Source organism: Charadrius vociferus, unplaced genomic scaffold (genome assembly GCF_000708025.1).
Source record: "Charadrius vociferus isolate BGI_N301 unplaced genomic scaffold, ASM70802v2 scaffold163, whole genome shotgun sequence".
NCBI classification, from domain to species: Eukaryota; Metazoa; Chordata; class Aves; order Charadriiformes; family Charadriidae; genus Charadrius; species Charadrius vociferus.
Genome location: NW_009648332.1, coordinates 10,051,759 through 10,073,232, shown reverse-complemented (window position 1 = coordinate 10,073,232; position 21,474 = coordinate 10,051,759). Strand labels below are relative to the sequence as shown.

At 38.5% G+C, this 21,474-nt stretch overlaps 1 protein-coding gene across 1 annotated transcript in view; it reads left to right on the top strand.

The window, feature by feature from the left end:
* ELTD1 (EGF, latrophilin and seven transmembrane domain containing 1) overlaps nt 1-21,364 on the top strand; it is a 74,931-nt gene extending 53,567 nt beyond the window's left edge. Inside the window, exons 10-16 of the mRNA XM_009884699.1 lie at nt 290-460; nt 1,976-2,179; nt 3,213-3,433; nt 3,528-3,594; nt 18,847-18,938; nt 20,512-20,680; nt 21,189-21,364. Coding sequence (XP_009883001.1) covers nt 290-460; nt 1,976-2,179; nt 3,213-3,433; nt 3,528-3,594; nt 18,847-18,938; nt 20,512-20,680; nt 21,189-21,251 — 987 coding nt within the window. The 3' untranslated portion in view covers nt 21,252-21,364. The remainder of the gene's footprint in view (nt 1-289; nt 461-1,975; nt 2,180-3,212; nt 3,434-3,527; nt 3,595-18,846; nt 18,939-20,511; nt 20,681-21,188) is intronic.
* Nucleotides 21,365-21,474: the final 110 nt, after the last annotated feature.

Below are 21,474 nucleotides of genomic sequence, written 5' to 3'. Positions count from 1 at the left end.
ACGTTTTCAGGAGGTAAAAATTCCAACACCTTTGCAAGTGCCAGAAGGGTTCAGTAAGCTGATTAGCCTACGTGTCTGGTGGGGTGTTGGCTGTGTGGATAAAATGCTTCCATCCCCAGCCATGTTTTAATTGCTTGGAATAGGCCTTGCAGACTGTGCTTTCTGTAACCCAGCCTCCCAATGGCAACAAGCAATTTTTAATGAATTGCACTGGCTAACGTAAGAAAGGTCTTTTGATGGGAAATATCCTGCCTTTTGCCATCAGTAAAACATCTTGTTTCTGTTCCAGACTGCAGATAAAGATATTAAATGTGCGTTTTGGAACTACTCAGCAGACACAATGAATGGCAACTGGGCTACAGAAGGCTGTGAGCTGACGCATTCCAACTCCACTCATATCTCATGCAAATGTAATCATCTGACTCATTTTGCCGTTTTGATGTCCTCAGGTGGCTCTGTTGTAAGTGCTATTTTTAATTTAGTGTTTTACCTGATACTTTCTCCTGCCGTCATTCCTTACGTTTTTATTTCAGTGCAACTTATGTACTTTTCCCCCTTTAGGTTGTCTCTTGGTTTTGTTCAGCAAACACACAATTTATTGTGCACAGAGCAAACAAAATTCCTCCCATATGTGTTTGAATTTCCTTATGTCCTTTCAGCAGTATTACAGAGCAGTGATGCAGCAAAGTATCTTGTTCCAAACACACAGTCTGTTGTGCTTATTTTTGGTGCATTGCTTTTAATTTTAAATCCCACTTTAAGACTGCTGAGGGATTTAACTGGCATTCATTGGTGGTCAGTAACCATATGGCTCTGAATTTCTTTCTCACAAAACTTTGCCACCCGTTTGTCTAACCTTGGCAGCCAAAAATCTGCTTTAAATTCTCTCCTGCGAGTTTGCAACAGCATAATCAATTTAAAGTTTATGACTATTAAACATGGACACTCATGACCAGCACAAAATTGTGAGAATGACCACTTAGTTTATGTCCTTATATTAAGAGGCCCCATAGATTTTCAGGGTCTGCGTGGGGATCTGCAGGAGCTCAGGTCCTGCCTCAGGAGGCAGCTTTATAAGGTATCAGAGCTGACAGCAAGCAGAATATTAGCATGAATATACTGTATTGAGACAGTTCTCTCACACTGTGAATTTCATGCTGATAGAGGCTATTTCCTGGTTACTAAATAGCATCCTAAATCTTCAGTTCAAATTTAAAATCTTTGCAGGTACTTATACAGTTATTTTGAAAAGGAAGGCTGGGAGGAGAATAATCTCTGGTTCTTTATTTAGAACAAAAAATACTTAGATACATTTTATGGTCAGATGAATACTATCCTTATGCCGATGCACGGTCGTGTATTTCAGAGATTCTTTGTGGAAATACCAAGCAGCAAATGTAACTGTATTCAAGCACAGAAAATATTCACTTCCAATAGTAAAATAGCTTGTGTTTCTTCGGAGAATGTCCATGTTACATATCTGGAATAGCATTTGTTTGAAGTGATTATTATTTCAGAGTCTTGTTTTGATCATGTTGCAAATTCAGTAAGACGATGATTCAGTTTTGCTTATCTAAGTCACTGCTGTGATAAGTCCTTTTTATATTAGAAAATGTTCACATCATATTAATATATGTCCTACTGCCAGTGTATTTGTCATTCACTAAAATGATCTGATTTTGAAAATCATATTAGGTGATATTGATGTTAATAAAAAGTTTTGTTAAGAAATATCAGAAAATGCAAGAGCAGGAATATATACAGTTCATTTCTAATTTCCCCGAGAATTATATCTGTCTCACAAAAAAACAATACTTTTTAGATTATCCAAAGTGTACATTTGCAGTGAAACTCTACAAACAGTTTTGATTAATATTTTGTAGAAAAGAAGAAAAGAACTGTATTATAGAATGAGGTTATTCTTGAGAAGGTACAAAGCTATTCTTTTAAATATTATATTATAATTTTCCCCCAGGGTGTTACAAATTATAACATTCTTACAAGAATCACTCAGCTAGGAATAATTATTTCGTTGATTTGCCTCTCCATGTGCATTTTCACATTCTGGTTCTTCAGTGAAATTCAAAGCACTAGAACGACAATTCACAAAAACCTCTGCTGCAGCCTTTTCCTGGCGGAACTTATTTTTCTGATTGGAATAAATATGAACAACAATAAGGTGGGTATCACCTTCACTTGTATCTTGATTTTGTGTTGTAAAGTAAATATACAGTATAAAATCCGATCTTCCATCTACTTCCAGTATTTCATAGTATCAGTGTGAATATTGTAGTGACACTGACTTCCCACTCTAATAACAGGAAATGTAAAATGGTCATTTAAAGATGTAGGGCCTTCATCTGAGCTGGTGTATATTGATTTTGCTCCATGGGTTTCATTTAAACTTTGTCAACTTAACCGAGACTGTGGTCTCAATGTCTTCAGCATTTTCATTTTTCACATCTGTTTGGATGCTGTACAAAGCCACATGGGGGTGTCTCTGGGTGACAGTTTTTCCTAAAAGCCAGGCCAGAGCTGCAGTCCCAGCTGGCATTTAAGATATTGTGGTGTTGTTTGGAGAACCCCTTTCCTTTCTTCAGGTGAGGTCTTGACATGTCCCTTTTCATACAACTTGGGCTGTTGATTTTTACATCTCAGATTAGTTTTAGGAAATTAAATTGTGCATAAATTATCAAAATACCCCTACTATAAGTAGCTGAATAGGATTTAAAATTACTTGAAAAATATGAGCTGCTATCGCTGATGTAGCACTCCAGTATTGATTGATTGAGAAATATCACTTTACAAACACTTCGTAGTAACAAAAGTTATTTTGGAAATAATTCCTTGTGATGTCTATTTACATTGTTATCAAAATCATAAAAATGAATTTTATCTAGATCAGGAAAGCGTATGAACTACTCAGCTGTAACTATGGGAGCAACCTTCCCAATTTGTTTATACAGTTTTTCTGGGAAGATGTGCACCAGTTTTAGAAGTTGAATGTATTATCTTTGTTCTACCAGTTGCTACAGAAAACACCACCGAACAAGCGTGCTCGTGGGTGTAGGCCAAGTTCTTGTCAATCAGCATTACATCTGGGCTGCTGGACCACCACTTTAGAGTCACTAGGTTGCTGTGCATATGCTGTTATATTAACACAGACATATTGATAGAATTATGACTCTTGCTTTCTCTGATTGAATTTCTAGCTCTTCTGTTCAATTACTGCTGGATTACTCCATTATTTCCTTCTAGCTGCTTTTGCGTGGATGTGCATTGAAGGTATTCACCTCTACCTTATAGTTGTGGGAGTCATCTACAACAAGGGTTTCTTGCACAAGAATTTCTATGTCTTTGGTTACATCAGTCCAGCTGTGGTCGTTGGAATCTCTGCTGCGCTGGGATACAAGTACTATGGCACCACAGAAGTGTAAGTTGCTATTTCTGTGTCCAAATCAACATACACAAGGATGCAATAGTCACAGTAGCGCATTTCAAGGCATTTTCTGCTGTTTACTTTTCAGATGTTGGCTCAGCACAAAGAATAACTTTATATGGAGTTTTATAGGACCGGCATGTCTAATAATTCTTGTAAGTATAATTTTCATTTTTTATTGTAGTACATAAAACTGATAATAAAAGGTGTTTAATAATCACCCACCCATTGCCAGCATAGCTGTGAGTGCTAATTATAGGGCAGAATTGGCTAATTTAGACCTTTTTATGGTGTCTCTAAATTATTTATATGCTGTACATCTAAATACGTTACTAGCCTGAAAAATGAATGTTTCACAAAAAAAGCTCAATATAAGATCAGAGCTTTTTTTCTTGCTTGCTTGCTTTCTTTTATCCCACTGGTTTGAGAAATTCTGTGAAGCAATTCTGGTTTTTAAGAAGCATCATCTTTGTATGTCGTTGGCATCTCAGCATGGCTCAGCAGGAGTTGTACACAGACACTATCCCAGCAGACAGATAATCTGGTTTTTCAAATGCTGTGTGACTTAATCTCTTATCAGTGATCGGTCATCTTTGTAAGATTAGACTGTCATCTTTATGGTTTTATCACTCGCGTGTACCCTGTCATCATCAAAGCTATTTTAAACTAAATTGCGACGTCAGAGAAAAGAACCCGCTATTTCACATGGGCAGACGAGTCAAGTATTGATAGCCCTATTTCAGCTGTGAAGAGGGCCTTTTTAATTCTTATTGGAAGTGGTTTCAAACCTGCAAATTTGGCAGGTATTATATGTTCAGTTCTGAATCGAGACATTTTTGGTGCCTCAGGAGCATTTCTAAGTGCTATAAAGTTTAACAAACCATTCCAACTGTAATGGGGCATTATCGTGTATGACTGGGTTGACAGTGATCTGGCAATAGCTGGAGCTAACAGGAGGAGAAGGTACAATGGTGAGGCCTCATGACATCTATGGTCAAGTCAGCTATGACCCTTTGTTGCTTTTTAAACTATTTGGTGATAAATGTGAGGATTTGTAAAAAAGAAGTGGCAGTGCCTAACACACACAAGATGATAGTAAAACAGTTTTATTTCAGTGTGTTAGCCATTTCAAAGCTGAATAAAGTATCAGGTATAATATATGTCAAATTCCACCCCAAAATCCTGCTGTAGATTGGGGATAGGCTGGGAGTGACCTACCAGGTGCAGTTGCAGGGTAATACATCCACATCTCACCCTTCTGGTGAGCACAGCAGACTTCAAGAGAGATGAGACATCGTAACCTCCCTTGGCTCAGTGCTTCTGGGGCCAGATGGCCCTGGTGGCAACAAGTTACTACAGTAAAACAAAATCATGGGGAGACACCATCCTTTACTAGGAAATTCTTACAATTCCTAGGTTTAAGTTGTCAATTTCCTATTTCCTCTTCGGACCTTATCTCTTTCTTCCTTGAAGGCAGCACAGTTGGGATTTTTTTGTTGTTGCTCTGATTCCTGTTCCTCATCTGCCTTCAGGTGAAGATTTATGGGCGGTGATGTATCACTGCACTGTTAGCACGGGAAAACTGCATTATCAAAATACACAAAATGGCCCAAATTTATGCATCTGTAACCTTATTTTCTGCTCCAGCTCAGCTGTGCCTGATGCGGGATCTTAGGCAGACAGTACAGGGGCAGAGCAGGTCTGCAGTGGCTTTGACATCAGTCTAGCTGGCCACAGAGGCAAACTGTAAGCTGGACTCTGAGGCACATAGCCGTTCTTTGAGCACTCCAGATCTTCCAGCAATCCCTGCAAATTAAAAGAAAAAGGGGAGATGACAGAATTTGATATGAGCCCTGTGCACCAATGCAGTCCTACTACTGATGAGGATAGCAGCCAGTCAATTTCCTTTTTTTGTCCCACTCCTTTGCCTCAGTGAAGCCACACAAAGGAGCTGTAGTTGGACAGCGAATAACCCTGTGGTTGGTTCGTTTGCTATGTTTTGTGTTGTGGAAGTATGTTGTGATAACTTGCTCTCATAGTATTTGCGTACCTTTATTATCGTCTCTTCATAATGTCTTTTCTATGATTCTATAATCGTGCACTACTAGACCTGGGAGGAAAGGCAACCCGCTTTCAGCAAGCTGCTTCATCTGCTGTGTGATTTTTTTGAGTGATTGGACGGCTTGTTTTGATGGGGCGATAGCAAATTGAAGCCTGAACTGGAAGAGGGATGTTTTCAAAGTGTGCAGGGAGCTAGGTAATTTGCTGGCGCTCTGTCCGGTTTAGTGTCTAAGGGAAATATGGAAAACCTTATGAAAATAGGCACTGAGTCTAGAAGATGATGTTGATGTTAGATGTCTGCTCTGTGGAATGCACACTGGTGGTGGTAATTCTGTTTTCATTGTCCAGTCTTCCTGTAGAGCATGCTGCACGGGCACTGCCCTAACAAAGATTAAACTCTTTCCAAAGCGGTGCCACTCAGGCAGTCCTTTTAATTACAGAAGTCAGTCTCTTTCCAAGATTTCCCTTATGCCCACAGCTAATTAAAGAAAAAAAAAAAAAAAAAAAAAAAAAATTACGAATTAAAGACTCTGAAAATGAAATATTGTTTTTGTTGTGGGATAACCAGATAGGGCACCACAACCCTCATAGAAAGCTGAAAAATCCAGCAGCTTCAAGCGTACCTTTAATCTTGAGCTTCGTCTACTAATAGCATTGAGTTTGCAGGTTTTCCAAGATAGCCTAGAGAGTTTGGATACCAAATCTCTGGAGAGTCACTCACCACAAATCTGATTCTTGCACAAAAACATTAATCTCATTGTCAGCACAAATGTCCATGTACCCCATGTTTCTGTGAGCAGGGACCCAGGAGATTTGTGGTTTGGATTATACTGTAATATGCCTTTGAGACATCATGTAAATGATGAAGAACAGAACTAGTTCTGTACCAATGGATTTTCTGTCTCAGAGCACGTTGTTGCAAACACATCCTTGGACTTAAAATTTGCAGTAATAGTGAAGCATAGGGAGCTCAAGTGTTTATCAGGAGTACAAACTAAGTTCTCCTATGATTGCCTAAGTAGAAACACTACTTCTGAAGGTGTTTGCTTAATAATATTAAGGTTCTATCAGAATTCTTAAGTGCAAAGCAATGGCCTTATTGATCCCATCTAAAATTATTATTATTATTAGATTGGTGACTGTACATGAAAAGAAGTGGGTCAGAAGCTCTTTAGATGGAGTGAGCAAAGAAAGGGCATTTTAAACCTTTGTAAAACAAGCTGCAAGCTGAAGATAATTTCTACAACTTATTTCTTCTTCCTAATACTTGTAATCTTTAGAACCACAACCATTTTAGCTAAAACTACGCAGCAGATTAGATCAAAGCATACAAGTATGGAGAAATCATTTATAACAAGTATTTAAACTTTTAATAGAAAAGTGAGTTTATCACAAGCTTTAAGGGACAAACATTCACACACACCACAACCCATGCTGGATTGAGGCAAATACAAATATAAGCTCCAGAGATAAAAGGTATGAAAAAAAACCCAACCCTAGAACATTTTCTTTTCTTTTGTAATTCACTCTTAAAATAATAATCTCCCTGTAATATGTGTGTAGAATAGTAATAACCATTTGTCTGCAGGGTAATGTGGCAGCAGTTTTGATGAGTGTGTAATGTCAGCCAAGAACAAACTCCTTCCCACTGTGGAGGACTTCTACTTGCCTTTCCCCACCTCTGGCATAACAGCCCACTCTGTGTTGAGTGGAAGCAAACCGATGTAAGGGCTTTATTCTGCATCATTGTCCTTTTTGAAAACTTCATCTTTTAAGCTCTGTGGTTATAGGATAAGTCCCTCCACTCGTACCTATCCTGAGGGGCAATTGTGTATTAGTAGAAATTACCTCATTTAGAAGGGCCAGGAAAGGACTACTAATGCTTTACTTATGAAATTCTACAAGCCATTAAAAAGAAAATGTGGAAGAGCATCACGGCTTCTCCAAGTGCAGCTATAGGCACCCCTTCTAATATACCTCTCTACCACAACCTTCTCCCGTTAAATCTGTTCAGTTGAGCTTCGTGCAGCAACATCAAAGTCACCCATGATAACATGATTTGCACCTTTGCAGTATTGATGGAGTCATGCAGGCTTGACTATTGTACCCACTGTCACTGCCACAATAAATTGGCATACCTCTGTGAGGAACCAGGACTAAAAAGTGTGACATGTTGTAACATTAACAGGTGCAATTTGCCGTTTAACGGTATAAATCTATCAGTATCATTTGTTGAGATCACCTCTGTAATAACAAAATACAGACTTGCTCTTTGAGGTTGGAACATTTCCAAAATTGAACATCATCCAAATAATCCTCCCTGTGGCTTTTATCCAAACATCCTAGTGCTGTGCAGTGAGTAGGTGGCTCCTGCGCGCTCTTCCTTGTTTTACTCCTCTAATGTGTGGTTTCAGGGACCTTGAAGGTGTCTGGCTTGGCTTCAAGCTCCAGTTTCTTGAAACAATTGGTAATTGTAGCGTTTGCAACTACAAAAATGGCTTATAAATGGACCTTGCAATTTTCAGAGCATTCTTGTAAACTTGGCTTGGAACAGACAAGCCAAGAACAGTTCTTGGGATAGATGTCCTCAGAAAAGCCCAGTTCTTTTTATTAAGCATTCCTGTATGTAATAAACATAATGAATAATCAACTATAAAGCAAAAAATATTCTAAGAATTGCAGTGATTGATTAACCATACTGTTTGGAACTCTCCATGTATAAATGAATGGGTAAATGAATAAAATATACAGATTGCAGTTGCAAAATACAAAAAAGTGACATATGAGTGATGAAAGCAGCCTAAGAGTAGAGTAATGCTTTTCATTAAGGAGCTGCCTGCATATTCATTAGAGCTAGTCGATTACTTAAAAAATATATTCATCAGATAATTTATTTGATGAATTTTACCATTATTTGTCAAATAATTTATTCAACAAAAAAGGTAAAATTAATGGAATAGTGCATTCATCAAATCTTATTGGACAGCTCTAATACTTATTCAGTTCTGTACATTTAGGTTGATTCAGGATTAGTAATACTGCCGCAATCAATGCAGAAAAATTTCCTGGCAAATCCATTACTCTGCTGTTTTCTCATATACTCACAAATTTCGTGTACTTAATCTAGGCCATTCAAACTGAACATCTTTCCTGTAGAAAAGGAAATACTCAAAGAGTTTAAAGTTTTACATTTTCCCAGACTTCAATATTGAGCATGATCTGACAGTCCATTGCTCCCAGTTAAAAAAAAAAAAAAAAGAAAAGAAAAAGAAAAAATAGAGGAAAAAAAAAAGCGGCTCTTCTGAGGTCAATCACACCACATTGGTATAATCAAGTACATTGCCTATTTGGGCTTCTTCAAGTTGTTATTCCTGCTCTTCAGTGAAGTAGCTCACATTCGTTACTCTTGATATTTCTTGTTATTCTAAAGATTACCATCAAAAAAGTTGTTTGACTCCTAACCTCCATCACAACAAACCCTACCAGTATCTCACATTTTTGAGTGACTATTTATGCTTTGGAAAATTCTGTGGGTTGGGTTTTTTTTTTTTCCCCAAAGGGTTATTTGTGATAAATGCTTAGTTATGTTTCTTAGATAGATAAGAAAAGTATATTCTGTACCATTTACTAAACTTTTCTTCAGAAAATAGGTGTTTTAAACATTTTTTTCTATCTACTCCTGTTCCTCAGTCTGCCTTTTTAGTGGAAATAAATTTCCTACAGGGACTAGCAATGGCTTTATTACGCTTTATGAAAGAATAATACTCCCCTTTTCATTAGCCCCTCTGTGGCTTCAGTTAAAGGTGTCTCTGTTGCATTTCTTATGCCATTGTGGATAAAGTAGAGAAAATTAATTATATAGTAGCATTAGAGACTGAGTCTGCAACTTTGGTTGAAACAGATTAGTTCAAACTGCAACGTTTTTCAGCAACACAGTACCTGCTGTGCTAAATAATCACTGAGTCAGAAAGTGCTTGCCTTGTTCAGTGGACAGGACCAGCTTTATTCTCCGAGCCACAGCTTCCGTACTGCCATAGCTTCCATACTGCCACATCCAATGGATGCGGTTTCTCAGCAAGCCCAGGGCTTTCACGTGAAATTAAGGTTCCTCCTTCCTTCCCTCTGTCATTAAAGTACCTGTTCTAAAATCCTTGGAAATACTTGGAAAAAGAGGCTGTGGCCATTACTCTACAACTTGAAAATTACTTGCTCTTATGTTTTTACATGGGAGCAAATTTATCACATAAGGCTTAAAGATGCATCAACAATGTTCCATATGATTATTTTTTTTAATAAACTTAGCTAGTAGTGTTATAAGAAAAAACATGTGAAGAAGTTCTCCCTCAGATTCACTTGAAAGGACGTTAGACTTGAAAAGTCAAGCGTGTCCTCTGTCGTCAAGAGTGAAGCAAGCAGAAACAGCAGGTGAGGGAGCACAGGTGGATGCCAAGAGGAAGGGGAAGCACACCCCCAGGTGCCCGCTGGTTGTGCAGATTTCCTGGGATGCCCCACAGCTTGGTGCAGGTCAACATCCCAGGCACCTTTTTTCCTTTCTAGCAAGATGAACTGTGCCCACTATTTCATGCCCACGTGTCCAAGTATATCAAGCATCAGTGGATCTTTTTTTAGAAAAGACACAGAACTGTCTTTTTTTTTTTTCTTCTATTGCTTAATATTCTCTTGGTGATTCTTTACGTTGTCTTGCTGTAAGCACAATTACTAGAAACATATGCTTACCCTAAATTGTTCATTGAAAGGACATCACAGGTTTGCTTTAGATAGTTAACATAGACTGATGATGTCGTTTGGACTTTCTTAATAATTACATAATGACTACATCCACACTGCATATTTTCTCACTCAAATCACATTTTCTTCCACTATTCTACTGCCCCTTTGATTCATCGCTCACAGGCATTTTGAGAAGCAAATTTAAATTCACAGTAGTAATTGCATGTGAATCCTCTGTTTGGAAATCTCACTCGGTCATTGAAAGAGCTTTTTGTAGCTTTGAGTAAGATCGTAAGCCACAGCACGGAATTTTGTGACCAAATCCACAGCAGAATCATGAATATTTCTGAAAAACAAAGGGCCAAATCCTTTAGAGGATTTGGCAAACTGTGGAAGTCGTGGACAGATTTCTGCCAACTATTCACACTTCCAAAATGGCAAATACAGCCTGTTGTCAGACTTGACGTCTCAGTTGTGCTCCTGACGCTGCCTCCCTCCTGGTAGCTCGCCCATTCATTGAAGCTAGTTGTGCTAAAGGAGAACATACAAGTAGCTTCACTCCTGTTTGCCAGGTAAAAATACTTCTGCAGGGCTTCTGCATAAGGCTTCAGATGCTGCCTAAGACAGGTTTACGTTTATGCAAAGAAACCATAGGAGGAGTGTAACACGTAGTCTGAAGTCTTTGGTGCACCTGGAATCAGTTCATTAAACAGTCTGATTTATGTCATTACCAACTCCCAAGTAAATACGCCTTCTCAAATGCTGCTTAGAAAAGGAGAAGACTAAATCTATTAATTACACCGTGAGCAAGATAGACCCCAGTCCTACCACTGGATCTAGTTGGGCTAACATTTACGGCTAAGGTCAGATACAGCACTGTTGGTTCATCCGTCCTGCCCTTGACTGCAGAACTGAGGCTAAATAAAAATATTTAGGTCACTATGTGTTTAGTTTTGCAATCCATTAAGAAACAACATCGAATCCAGAAGTCTGAGAAGCTGTTTATGCCAATGAAAAATACAGAACTCCCATTTATTTATTTATTTATTTACGGCTTGTTATAAGTGTTCTAAAAATATACAGGAAACATTTAATTGAGTCTAAATCTACAGCTTGAGGTATGTAAAAGAACAACTTTGAAGTATTCATGTATAAAGGGCAAGCCTATGTGAAAATTATGTATTTCCTGAGACAGGGTTTGAAATAAACACATTTAGTTATGTTTTAACTTTTAAAACAAGTGAAATTATTAAAATCTTAGAATCATAAAATTCTAATCCTGCATTATTGAAAATATTTCCCTAAAGTATAGCCTAAGGGGAGTTTGTCAGTATTTTTGTTACATTTTCTACTCCCAGATAAGAGTGCTGTTGTATACCTAAAGCATTCGAGAAGGTATATTCACTGGGGACACGATAATGAGATAAATCAGTCAGGAGACAAACCCATACTGTTTGACTGCCAGCTTGTGTCCAATTTTATGCAATTAATATGGCATACATTTTCATTTTGAAGCTTAAACTGTTGTATTGTTAATAGCTTAATTCCGTTCTCCCCTGACTGAAATAACGATGACCCACTGAATGTTGTCATTTTACCCAGCCATTAGCCATACAGCCAGAAAGACAGAAATGTATTGCTCTCTGTGGCAGAATTCAGACCATCACAAGCTCATTAATTCAAACACTCATAATGAGGGTCATTGTAAAGACTGATACAGATACAGCTGCTCTGAACTTCAGACATTTTTTGAAAGAGCCAAATTCAATATGATATATGTAAAAAATTCAAGTATATGCCTAAGAGAGCAGCAGGAGAAATTTTCTCATTCTTTTTTGTGAGATCTGACATCAGCATATAGATGGTTTCATCAATTATTGAGACAGAGACTAAGAAAGGAAAAGGGAATGATTTGGGGGTTTCGTTTTTGAAGTTTGAATGTAAAGTGCTCAGACTGAATCAGAACTAGTATGTCTGAATCTTTAGAATTAGCTGCCTCTTTCTTATACCTTCTCTTCTTTGTAACACTAGAGAGCCTTAAAAGGCTGGCATTTAAAGTGTTTTAATAACTTTTGAAAGGTTGCAGTGTATCTTTTACACAAGGATATTATATATGAAATTACCAATTCCCTTTTCTTTCTATAAATACACGTGTATTGGAAATAGCCTCAAAAACTCGGTCTCGTATTAAACAATTACTCCCCTGTTAAAAAAAGAACCATCTTTAGATAGTCCTGGATGAGGAACTGGGGGATGAGGGAGATCCAGGTCTCCCTGCTCCAGTGAATACTTAATTATTTATATGGCAGGGAATAGATCCAGCGGGGCTGATGGAGCGGTAGTGGTGAATAGCTGGTACAGAGGCTGGAGAAACTAAGGGTCATAGCCTAGTCTGAATATTAAGTACAACAGAAAATTGTGCCCGTGTCTCCAACATCCTGGATAAATGCCCTGCCCACAGGGATTTTCATTGTTCTGGAGTGTCCTTTCTGGTTTTAATCAGAAAAGCTATCCTAGTCAGGAAGCCTCTCCCGGTGAAAGTATAGTCTAAACCAGTAAATGTCTTTTAGTGCTAATGAACTGACATTTTTCAGCAAAAAAATGTTGGACAAAATTTTCTTGAATGGCTGTCGTCCTGATCTGTTTCATTTTAGCAGATGTCCAGGTGCTAATTGAGCTACCGCCATGAAAAATGGACCATTTCCCTCTGAGCTTTCAAGTGCTCTTTTGTCTTGCTTAAAAAAAGGGAGGAGGGGGAGGAAGGAAAAAAAGATTTCTTAGTTGCCAAATTTGACAGCTGTCAGCTACCTTGATGGGGCAAAATGATGATATATCACTTCAATCGCTATCTTACAATTTAATTGTAATTAATTATGAAAGAAACTACAACTCTTCAACACGAGTGCAAATATTTTTATTTGCAGGCAGATGTTTTGCATGCTTTATTAAATTTTGTGTATTTCATACCATTCAGTGCTTAACTAAAAATAGCTATCATTCTGTACCTACACAGAGAGAGTTTCATGCAGTGTGAAGCACTAACATCATATTTACTTGAGGATAGAACATTATGTTACTCTTGCAGTATGGAAAATACATACATTTAACAGTGGCATGAAGGACCTATTTTAAATATAGCAGTTGCTAAGCAATGTGCTATTAACAGAACTCCAACAGCTTGGAACATTTAGGATTTTAGGACCTACATGCTCATTTTTATATTATTACTTAGTTTGCAAAATACAGTTAGTAATCAAGAGAAAAGTTTGTAATTTGCTTAGACAATAGATGAGATTGCTTCTCAGTGGTCGTCTGGATCCTCAACTTAGGAAAAAGAACAGAGTAAATATTATTATGTCTTGATATGCATACAACTCTATTATTTTCTTCTACAAATGGTGGATGGGTGAAATTCTGCTGCGGATGTCCCAGAACTGCAGGGAGTAGAAGCCAAAGCAGCAGTATCTCGCTCGACCCATGCCCACTGTTGGGCAGTTTTCCTTCATTACAGAAAGCCCATGCAGAAGTGCTCTGTTCAGTTAGCCATGGTAGTACCGACACAGAGGGAGGGATGCAGATCTGCTAACAGATTTACAGAGGTCTAGGTGGAGGTAGGTTAACACCACCCATGGTTTTTCCCATCCTATCCTAACATACATGTGATTGATTGAACAGAGCTCCCCAGGCTAATTCCTTTGGCAAAACTTCCTTACTGTTGACAAGATGATTAGGAAAGCACCAGGAAATTTCTTTGGATTTGCAATTGCTTTTTCTCTTTTGTGAATTTCTTTACAAGAGGAAATTATCTAGACCGGTGCTGTGGCTATGGATCACATCTGATCCTAGGACTTGTACCACTCCAGACAGCTCTGAACTCTTCCTTGCGTGCCCGCTCTATCTTACCCACCAACATCACAGTTGTGAACGTGGGAACTGTCCCATGGAGATCCCCAAAACGCAGCTGCAGGAAAATTTCACTATCTTGCTCTATATCACAGTGTGCATCCATGATACACGCACGTGCTAATCTGCAGAGTGAAGCCCACAGCAGTGTCCACTGTTGCCCCTGGATCCATTGAGACTGACACTCTCTATGATGTGTAGAGGGAAAGCCTTGACAATGCCGGCGGCAATGGGAGTTTTACCGTTTAACAGTTCTGCCACTGGTTTAATGGGGCCAGAAGTCACTCCAAACTCCTAAATCCTCGTGACCCTTCATGCAGGTGATCCCCCCAAGAGAGATGGACCAAACACTTACCATCCTCCCTTTAAACTCAGTCACGGGTGTACTCCTTGGAGATTATCCTGGGTTATACAGACACATAAATGTAGTTGCACATATCTACAGAATCCTGATTTCACGGGATCCTAATAATTGTTCCTATATAATGTCTATTTCACATAAATATAGTCTTCTACCATTTGTTCATAAATATACGACAACGTTTCTAGAATTTGAGAGAGCTAAAAATACTTTTACAAATATCTTTAAGGAGAAATGATTCCCTGAAGATGCTATGAGCAGAGGCTGCTCCTGTATCAGCCCTTGTATTTGATTAACCACTTAAAAAAAAAAAAAAAAAAAAAAAAAAAAAAAAAAAAAAAAGAAGAAATAGCTTAATTATTAAAATTAGTCCTGTAGTGCACCTGAGCACGCTGAGTGAAACCTGATTCCCACTGAATCTCGAGGGGAGGGAGGGCTGAGGATGCTCAGCACCTCACAGAATTAGGTTTGCAGGGAGAAAGTCAGAGGTTTCCTTCATGAAATAGTAAGGACTGAATGCACTATTTGCCCGATAGCAGTGTGGGGCGGTTTGTTAAATAAAAAAAATAAAAAATAAAAAATATAAAATAAAAAAAATTCGGTTCTAGGCTTGGAATCAATGCAATTCCCCTTTAGCCTATTAGACTTGCTGAGAAGCCCCTCTCAGGACACACAGCAGTTTCTCTGACTGCTCAGCCATGTAATAACACTGAAAACAAAGGCACAAGAACTTACCGTGTCACACTGTAATGTCGTTATTCACTTGATAAAACTGTGGCCAGGCCACGACATTTCACGCTTTGGGTTTGCCCAAAGCTGCGGAGCAGCTCTGCTCATTATACAGGTAACTTCTCCCCAAAGCCGGCGCGTGGCAGCAGCAGTCCCCAGGCTGGTCCCTTCCAGGCCTGGGCAAAGTCTGTCCTGAGCGTGGTTTCACAGTCGCCTGCACATCTTGCTCTACTCCAGCTTGCTGCCTCTCCGGAGACAGCGTGCCTTATGTTTGCCATTTCATTCTCATTCACCTTGCCTGTCACCTTAAGGCAGCCCTAATTATAACGTCATCCAAGGTTTATTCAACAAGATCTGAAGATTGTGCTTTAATTACAAAAATGAAAACACGCGATTACAACCAAAGTAAGTATAAATCACAATATTTGGCGATAAATAGCAGCTGAAGCCTTTTTAGATATTTCAGTGTCTCTCATCCGGAAGTCCCTCAGTTTGTCCCAGCTGGAAGATTTGGGAGTCCAGGATTCCTATCTATATTTTAGATTACATTTACAGCATACTACCTCAATTTCTGCTCATTTGAAGCTCAGTTTGGATACAAATTCAAATGTCTTAAGTGGTTTCATCTTTGGCTGTGCATTTTGGGTGATTTGGCTTCCCATCCCATTTATTGAAATACGTGTAGGTCTTTGGTGTTCTCAGTTATATAAAGGCCACTTCCCCTTTAGTCCTACTCAGTCCAAATCCTCAGTATTCCTACTCAGACCAACTGTTCAATGTGAACTTTTTACTTTACATTTCAGAAATAGCTGAGGCTATTGGTATGTTCATAGCAAAGAACGTGCAGAGTATCAGGCTGAAGCAGAATATGTTAAGTTTAGGCTATCTGTTGGATTACCAGTTTTCTCTAAAGGCCACAGTTGATGCATTATTAACATTAGCTAGGTTTTTCACCTGGATTTACCCATGAGTTCCTGTTATCATTTTCCCTCAAGTTTTGCTGCACTTTTGTGTCACAGGACTGTTACAACTACTTTGTTCTTAACCACACAGCAAAATGCAGTTCCAGACGCATCTAACTTAGGTTGAAAAGAAAAAAAAAAAGAAAAAAAAAAGCTACGTTGCCTAAAAACTAATGTTTTGAGACACTGAACACTGTGTAAAGGCAGTCTATGCACTTTGCTATAGATATTTTTTATTAATGGAGTGCTTCAAAATGGAGCAAAAACCGACATGAGACTTTAATAAATCTTGGAAATGACCGGGTATTTCAGAAGTTAAGCTCACCCTCATTACCCTGTAACACTACCTCCTGCGAGGCTACCTGAGACGTATTGTACAGTAATTGTGTTCTGGCAGCTGACTCCGAGAAGCCGACGTTAACCTCTCCCGCTCCCCTGATACGTCCAGATTATTCCCATTAGAATGAATTGATGAATGAAAAGATCATAGTTAATGGGTATTACTTTAACGTAGAGGGCCAAATCCTATTATCCTGTGCAACGGACAGTGTAAATAGTATTTGTGCAAAGGAGCCCCGCTGGGACAAAGAGAAATGGAGTCCGCTGCCGCGAGGCGCCACATCTGCCCGTTGCCCGCCCCATCTTTGCTCAGCAAAACCTCACAGTGCTGCAGCTGGTTTGTGTGGCTGAAGGATAACGGGGTTTGGCCCACAGAGCTTCTCACAGAGGCTATCAATGGCAATAGGAAGGCTCTCATTGACATTAGCGATCTCGGTGACAGGCCAGCAGAGGGGAAGGTCGGTTGCGTGGTTTTTACTTGAATCTTGATAGCAGTTTCTGGAGAAGTAGCGGTGTGTATTCTCCATGCTCGTGGTACTTTGATCACACGTCACCCTACCTTTTTCAGATTAATAAGTACATTAGATGGGTTATGCAGATTACAGTGTGTGCACTAAGTTATTTCATATATTATTCACCAACAAATATAAGATAAAAAGTAAGTCTGCATATAATTACCCACAACTGCTGACTGACTTATAATTAACTTTGAAAAATTGCTGGTTTAGGAGATATTATAGATTACAATTTTAAATATAAGGAGCTTCGAATAGCTCTCACGATCAACGCAAGGTATTCAGCAAAAGATTAATTCCCTAAACTGCTAATCAGCTCTATCTCCTGTCTTATCAAATTGTAAATACATTATGCTGTATTAAAGTATGAGGATGCAGCTAATTAAAGCAGAGCCTGCATTTAATATCATATACTCCCCTCTTGACACAACAAAAATGTTCTAAGGACATACATAACACGTGTTAACAAATGAAAGTGATTCTTTTTACAGTGGTGCTGTGCTCCTACAGCAGCCTTTTGTTTTCATTGTAGAGGATTTTTTTTTTTTAAAGAAAAAGAAGGCAGGAGGAAAACCACACAGTCTTTCTGGAGAAACAAGTTGGGGAAGACATAATTCTATTCATTCTACAGCTGGAAGCTCACAGGAACCAGCCAAGGCATTACAACCAAGGATCTACAAATAGTATCTGGATGACATCCAGCTAAAATTTGGTTAACTTACGAACATTTTTAATAGACACTGATGTTAAATGCTGCAAAGCAAAATAAGATTTTGTTTAAAAAGCAAGAAAGCAAACCCATCCACATTGTTAAAGTATGCAGTAAAATTTAAATGAAAGAGCAGTGAAGCCTAGCCGAGCAAACAGAGGTTCAGAACCATAATTGAGCATTATTTGCAAAACTGCTTCTTTTAGTTGCTTTTTTCTGTTTCAAACTCAAATAAAGGGATGTCATTATAAAGCAGGCAGGAAAAAAACATGCTGAAATTATTCACCTATGAAACAAACATAAAATATAAGAGAGAATACGCAGCAAGGAACCCTTCAACCAAAGTTAGTTTTTTAAAAATTCTTTGTGTAAGCCTCAAAGTTTTTTTGTGCGACTTGAAAGTTTTCACACCCCAAAGACCTCAGAATATATGATGTTATTAATGTTATTCAGCAACAGAAGACATACATTTTGTCAAGATTTATGTGATACAGTACAATGGAAAATCGGGGGGGGGGGTGTCTTTTCGGGTTTTCTCCATTTCTCTTTTCTCTTCTTTTTCTCTTTTTTTCTCTTTTCACCTTCCCTTCCCTCTTCTCTTTTCTTCTTCTCTTCTCTTTTATTCTCCTCTCTTTTTTCTTTTCTCTTTTCTTTTCTTTTCTTTTCTTTTCTTTTCTTTTCTTTTCTTTTCTTTTCTTTTCTTTTCTTTTCTTTTCTTTTCTTTTCTTTTCTTTTCTTTTCTTTTCTTTTCTTTTCTTTTCTTTTCTTTTCTTTTCTTTTCTTTTCTTTTCTTTTCTTAGGAAATCAAAGAGATTTACAAATAAAATCAATAAACATTTGCAGACTGTTGGTAGTGATACTGTTGAGATAAGGTAGAGTTACAGCCCCGTTTGATCAATGTTTATTACAGGGCTCGTATTTTTTTAATAGAAGTGGATCAGAAAAGCATGGGGGTTTTTCCCCTCCCGGCACTGGATTCTGTAGGTTTCATATACGCAGAAACTTTATCTCGCTTGTTTCATTTAAATGCGTAACAGTTATTGAAATTCAAAAGCATCCTGGTTTGAACTAAAAGTTCCCTTCTTCACTCCTCCCAGGTTAATTTGTTGGCTTTCGGAGTGATTATTTATAAAGTATTTCGACACACTGCAATGTTAAAGCCAGAAGTTAGTTGTTATGAAAATATAAGGTAAGTTCACCATTTAATACAAATTCTACCTTCTGTAAGTTTAAATACAGCCAGCGATGAAAGTGAGTATTGAAAAATAACAATTTAATCTTCTGGAGGACTTGTAGAAAAAGAAAGATTTTTTTTCTGCTACCCCCTCATACAGATTTGGAGGTAGATTTTGCAATCTTTATGCCCATTGAGCAATACCTTGTACAGTGACACTGGGGTTGTGTGAGAGGTGTACAAGGAATACGAGTGGCCCGTATCAAACAGAAGGTAAAGCCTGATGGCAAGGTTAAAGAAGTAATTGTACTTTTTTCTTAAGTACTTTCTACCGCCTCTATGCCTGCCAAACCAGATTCCAAAGCTTATGCCTGAATTTGGACCAAAATATTTGCCTTGAAGCAACAAGTAATACAGTGATAAGAGAATAAAGCCATTCACGTTATTTGTAAAAAGTCTACAGTGGGACATTGTGCTTCTGTGGCATGGGGGGGGGCAGATTCTCTCCAGGATTTTTACTTTGCATGCTGCTATGATTTTTCCATCAACTCACTCTCTTTAAAACTGATTTATAGGGACCTTGAAAACCGTTTGTGCAGGAAAAGCTGAAGTGTACTACAGGGAACATTGAAAACAACTTACTGTTTGTGTTGCTTAGGAACACTCCTGCAGTTTCAATGCATTGCACTAGATTTATAGTTAGGATTTAGCAATTGTTTGATTGATTACTTTCTCTTATTCCTCACTCTTCGTAGCTTCATGTGGTGAGCTGGTTTTAATGAAGTTGAAAATTATTCATTTTCAGAGGAACAGTGCTAAAAATGTCTGTTGTTCCAAGGAAGTCCTGCAACGACTGGGCTGAGAATGAATAAGAAAGTAATCAGTGGCTTCATTTCCAAGACAACATGCTGTAATTTGCTCAAGCCTGTGAGCAGGACTCTACAGCATGTTGGAAAAAAAAACAACCAGCATAGCCAATCAGTTTCTATAATTTTAAAGCATCAGTATGCTGACCCAGGAACTATTTGAGAGCGTTTGTTCTAAAAACAAAAATATTTTTTTAAAAAGAGAAAGAACGAAAGAAAGTCTAGTTTTACAACTGGCACCGTCTTCTGCAGTGAACCTGAGAGGCAGCCTGAGAATCCTTTGATGTCATGCACATGTACTGACCTATGAGCATACTATACATTTTTCTGGATTATTTTTCAAGGAGGATAAGGGGGAGGAGGAAAAGTGGGGGAATGCTTCATAACAGACATATGTTTTTCCTTGGGGAATTACACTAACAGTAGATTTAAATCAAATCATATGGTGCTGCAGTACACCAGAGAAAACATATCTGAGGATTAAAGAAGCCAGTGTTTTAAGGCCCTCCAGTTTTACTCCTTTGCTCTTCTACGGTGATTACGTGAGCCTATTCGTGCCACAGTGTTACAGCACACCCTAAAGAGCAGCCCATGCCTTTGCACTTCTCAGGCTTTTTCAGCCGAGAAAAACACTGCCCAGGCATCATTCACCACCCAAAGCAGTAAAGGAAGGAAAATAGCACACACTTGCATGTTGTTCCCAATGTTTCCTTCCTGTCTAGATCCTGTGCCCGTGGTGCTCTTGCTCTCCTGTTCCTCCTTGGGGCTACCTGGATCTTTGGGGTCCTCCATGTCGTACAGGGATCTGTGGTGACTGCATATCTTTTTACAATCTTCAACGCATTCCAGGGGATGTTCATCTTCATATTTCTTTGCGTGTTGTCTAGGAAGGTAAGTGCCCCCCATTCTATGTGGGAAGCAATTCCAGCACAGGCAGGTGCCCAGCCCTGTGGTGGAGCTGTGGTGCCAACATTTTATCAGAGCAAGGGAGGACATCCTTGTGCCATTGGCGGGGGAGAGGAGGGAAGAGGGGAAATTTTCCTATTGCCTTCACTGAAGAGAGAACCTCTGCTCAGTTTTTACCTTCTCACATATTTCTTCCTGGTTTTAAAACCAATATATGAACATGGAAAAAATGTTTTTTAAGGTTGTAAAACTGGTTATAGTGCCATTAACCTGATGCAATAACACAATGCATGCAACAAAACTCAATTCCAGTCTTTCCCGTTAGCAGCAGGAGTCATGCTACCCACACTATCCTGAGATGATACTTTCTTCAGTATCCTGTGTTAAAGTCAAAAGCAATATCTAGTGACAGGAGAAGTACAAAATGAGTTAAAAGACAAATAGGCCTATTAATAAATCTATTTCATATTTTAATTCAATATTTTTATTTCAGATTCAGGAAGAGTATTATAGGTTGTTCAAAAACGTTCCTTGCTGTTTCGGCTGCTTGAGATAAATGGAAGGAAAACATGCATGAGCATCACAGTGGAAGAAGGGAGCAACCTAGATGATGTTGTTATGGATATTGCAGAAAAACATGGTATTGTGAAAGTAAGAAATGACCCATTGAGCAGGCATGTCTCTTAACTGAATTACTGACTGGTTTTGTACATAGCTCTGCATTCATGCAAAGCATTTACATTATGCTGTATACAAACAGTATACAAAACAAACTGATT